The sequence below is a fragment of the Lutjanus erythropterus genome, unplaced genomic scaffold (genome assembly GCF_056507025.1).
Source record: "Lutjanus erythropterus isolate fLutEry1 unplaced genomic scaffold, fLutEry1.hap2 Scaffold_155, whole genome shotgun sequence".
Lineage (NCBI taxonomy): Eukaryota > Metazoa > Chordata > Actinopteri > Lutjaniformes > Lutjanidae > Lutjanus > Lutjanus erythropterus.
The window spans coordinates 1,954,756-1,959,397 of NW_028146632.1; the positions used below are offsets into that span (position 1 = coordinate 1,954,756).

Consider the following 4,642-nt stretch of genomic DNA (forward strand, 5'->3'; position numbering starts at 1 on the left):
TATGGAAGTATGTAGTAGTTAGTATGCGGTTTTGAACACAGCCATTGTGTCTTGTACATTTCTGCCTCAGCCACACATCTGGAATTTGCAGTCACCAGAAGCCCAACAAATTCCAGAATGGATCTTTAAGAAGCAGCTGAGTTGCTAGGTTAACTTTCCCCGGCCAGTGAAGAGGAGCCACAGCAAGTGAACAGGTCAATATAAACTGTCTATTAGATCATATTTTTTATTGACTCCAAAGGACTCCTGGCAGACTGATGGTTAGAGGCAATGGACGGAGGGACCATAATGAGTGTTATGGAGCTCTGTGAGATTGATGACCTGGCACTGACCTGGCTTTGGTGCTGGATCCACTGCTGGGTTTCAGCACCTATAAGATGAACACCACTCCTTTGCCAGAGATCCAGTGTTACAATACTCTCAAAGAGACCCTGCTGGGCTTTCAGCATACGCATGACTTCAATGTGACATTTGATGCACCGACAGCAGGCAAATTGGGTGGTGATTATTTTAATTCTCTGGGAAGCCATCATCGGGACCTGCTGAGGCAACATGTGTATCGCTACCTTAGGGCCTTCCTGTTGGACAGTGGTGTCAGGGTAGAGTCTACTGACAGATACTCTTCTGAGACCAATGCAGCAAAGGTAACCTCGACAAGGCATTGGTTTGTAGGACAGCGTGTTGAGGTCCTGCTGGGCTGCATAGTGGCGTTTAGTCCCACTGACAGTGCAATGCTGAAAGCTGGAGTCAATGACTTCAGTGTCATGTATTTCTTGCGCAAACACTGCGATCAGCTTATGCTCAGGCCTACACGTTTTATCAACCACGACTGCAATCCAAATTGCAAGTATGTCACTCGCTCATTTTTTGCTTGTGTCGAAGTGATCAGACTCATCTCACCTGGTGAGGAGATCACATGTTACTATGGTCCCAACTTTTTTGGGAAGGGAAATGAAATGTGTGAATGCTGCACCTGTGAGAGTAATGGAGATGGTCGCTTTAAACAAAGAAGGAAGCAGCCTCATTGCGAAGAGACACGGGACCCCATGGGCCAACTGAGAGAGAGAGATCTTTTTCAGTCCAGAAAGACTAGTGCCTGCCTCAGTAACAAGGTGATTGAAGAGGTGGAAGAGGTTGCACTCACACATCAAACAAAACCCACTAACACAGACAACACAAGAAAAAGGAGCAAGAAGAGTCCTACAGAAGCTCTGACAGCACAGTTGGAAAGAAGAGTATCCAGAGCCCCAGAGAGGAAGCAAGGAAGAACAGAGCTACGCACAGCTCAGGGTAACAGACGGTTGAGGGAAATGTTTTTCAAATCTATTGACAGAGTAAAGGCAAGGCGAAAAAATAAGAACCTGTTGTACAGGTGCTGTCTTGGAAATAAAGTCAAAGATTGCAAAGAAATAAAGCAACTGGACTTGTTTAAAATTCTTTTTTGAAGATGTTTTGCAGGCAGAGTTCAAAAAAGACTTTTAAACAAGTCCAGTTGCTTTTGATTGAGTCTTTCCTGTTATTACAATGACATGGATGAATGAGAACGTTCACGGATATCATTCATAAAGCAGCTGCTGCTGCTCTGTAGTGCTTCTCGGCCAGACTAAAAGCAGCAAAAGAAGAATTTAGCTGACTTTTTTCACTCCGCCTAAGTTATTTTAGCCCACCACAGAAATAAAAGGTTTTATCATTTGAATATGCTCAGTTTTCCAATTGTGACATTAACATTGTGACCACTTTTGCTTCTTAAAATGCACAGGTTGCAGGGTTGTGAATGACTTCTTGGGCAAAATGGTAAGTAGAAATCACTAGAGAGTGTAGTTTGGGATAGTTTGCTGAGAAGGCAGAATATTTATGTGGTTTATTATTTTTAACTAAATGCAGAGCGGAAAACCCTACGGATTGTGTTTCAGCAGCTACAGCAACTTAAAGCAACACCTTAGGGCGGAGATATACTTGCTTTAAACTACGCGTTCGTATACGCACCCCTACGCATCCCTACGCATCCCTACGCATCCCTACGCTTCATGGCTGCCTCGCGTATCCTGCGTCCATTTGGAGCGATGGTTGTGCGCGTCCTCAGAAATTAACGCGACGCATATGCGAACGCAAACGCATGGTTAAACAGCAAGTATATCTCCGGCCTTAGAGTGTCACATAGCGTTCCGAATAAAGAGAGTTCCAGCTTCTTCTCAAATATGGGAGTGGACAGTAAGACTGAATTAAATGTTTCCACTATTTATACTGTGTTATGCTATCAGCTTGAATTTCCTGGACTCATTAATTTTTAATTGTCTACCACAGAACAACAGAAAACTTGGACTGTGACTTATGTCAGTGTCTTGCCCAAGGACACTTTGACATGTAGACCAGAGGAGCCGGGGATCGAACCACCAGCCTTCTGACTGGGACACGACCCTGCTCTAGCACTGAGCCACAGCCGCCCCTTCTTAAGTTAAGGTTGTCTAGTATTGGGGTTCTTTTTATGTTAACAGGAACGAGAACCTCTTGTCAAGCAGGCCAAGAGAGCAGCCATTGTAAAAGAATTTGCAGAACTGAGGAGATCCAGACCTGAGGTGCCCATGGTATCGTCGTTGGACCAGTCAATTACCAGTGACTACGGTAGTTTAAAGTTGTGTCAATATCATTTGTGAATCCCTGGTAACAAGGAGGGTTAGGGTCCAGGGGGAGTTTCATAATGAGTACTTGGCCTTTCTTACCTGGCTTTACCTAAAAGTTGAATGTTTTTTCACATTTACTATGTTGGGCCTTTCATCCATTCATGTGTATTGGGGACATTTTCCCAGTAAGCCAATATTGCAGTGCCAGTATCCAGGTATGCAGTTATTCATTGTAGCTGCATTTTTGGGCACCAGGGGGTGCTTGATCAAGACTCTGGAGGCCAATCTCTCAGTATCACCCAGTTTATCATTATTGGACCCTAACAGTATGATATAAATATAATATCTTGGGGCCAGAGTGGCTACTCATTTAAAATGCATTGGGTTATTGGTAATGCTTTGTATGGGCCACCAGAGTAACTCTAGGGACCCACAATGACCTGCATGTCCCCCAGAATAAAATGCTTTATACATATAACCAATTTAGTGGTCTACAAGGTTCCTCAAAAGCCCCTGAAAAACTCTGGGTGGCCCCTAGGGGCCCCAAATTGCACATGCATTCCATGGCCTTCTGTGGTGGCAATTTCTGTTGAATTAAGCACAGAGTCAGAAACTTGTCTTTCTGTAAGGTTTACTCAAGCATCTGCAGATGGACTCACAGCACAGTCAAAGAATGAACTGGGCGAAATGAGCTCAGAACAGAGAATGTGTCAGTGTTTTATACACAGATAAATGCAAGGTCAGGAAAGGGTGAGTTGCATATTGTTATCACATGATGGTACAGGACATTCAGAAAAACAATACAGCACTTCTGGCTTGTTCTATCTCATGTTGTCTTGTGCATCATACAAGTATATTGGGCCTTCCTCTCTGTCCTGTATTTAGGTACTTACAATATGCAGATACAGAATTACATCAGAAATGGGAATTTCTATCACACTTCTCAGTGGTCTGCAACATACCCCAATAGTCACTGAAAAACCCAGAGTGTTTTTTGCCATCTGAGTGGTCTACAAGGGGTCCCAATGGCCCCTGGCAGTCCTAAAGGGCCCCTGGAAAATATTAGTCCTTGTTTGGGACTTCAGGAATTAGGATTAAAGCATCTCTCATGGGTGGTCTGATGTTTTAAGTTTGTAGCAATTTAGAACTTAAATAGATGTTGTTTTTGCCTTTTTTTGTGCTTTAAAGGGCCAGTGTTGTAGAAAATGGATCTTTTTGCATTATAAAAAGTAGAAAGTGGTTGTGGGGGCCCCTAGGGGCCAAATAGAAATGCTGATTTTGTGGCCCACAAAAAAGATTAAGATCTGAAAATGGACTAGAACACTCTTGAGATTTGCAAAATCCTATTCTGGTTGCAGTAGGTCATTTGCTCCTGTAAAACCAAAAGCAGCTTTAGGAATGACATAGGGCCACCAACGTCAATAATAATATTCTTTGAACAACTACGTAAATTTGATGCTTGAAAGTCTCAGCTCAGTTTATGCAACTTTGGGCCACAGGTTAAGATTTGGCCCTTTTTTCTTTACTGGCTTTAAGAGGGCATTCTGCTGTAGGAGGGCATAGACAAAAATGCCACCTCAAGCTCCTTCTGGGGCCCCCAAGTAACCACAACAAATACAACCAGTGTATTTTTTAGGTTAACACTAGAACCGTCAACATTCTAACCCCCTAACCCAAACGGCCACAGCGGTCTCCCAGACCATCACACATAATTACATTGTTTCCAGTCACAAACACTTCTCTAAGTGGAAAAAAAGGAATTAGTTATAGCTTCTGCTCAGCAATGGTTGGGACCAGGCAATTTTAGGCAATTTGAACATTCCAAAGCTGTAGCACGTATGGTTGATATGTTATGAATTTTCACTGTATTGAAACCTAGAGGCGTGCTGCAACGCCACCATCAGGACTATTGTCTTGTGTTTCCATTTTGATGGCCTTTTGATGTGTCTTTATCATCATCATCATCACCCTTGCTGGGTTTTGAACCTACAATCTCTCGTACCAAGAACCAGCTCCCAACT

At 43.3% G+C, this 4,642-nt stretch overlaps 1 protein-coding gene across 1 annotated transcript; it reads left to right on the top strand.

The window, feature by feature from the left end:
* The first annotated feature begins 270 nt into the window (after nt 1-270).
* On the top strand, nt 271-2,427 carry LOC146304386 (histone-lysine N-methyltransferase KMT5C-like). Its single transcript, XM_084714186.1, is given in 3 exon segments — nt 271-327; nt 330-1,290; nt 2,369-2,427. Coding segments are annotated over 3 exon segments (1,077 nt in total).
* The last annotated feature ends 2,215 nt before the right edge of the window (nt 2,428-4,642 follow it).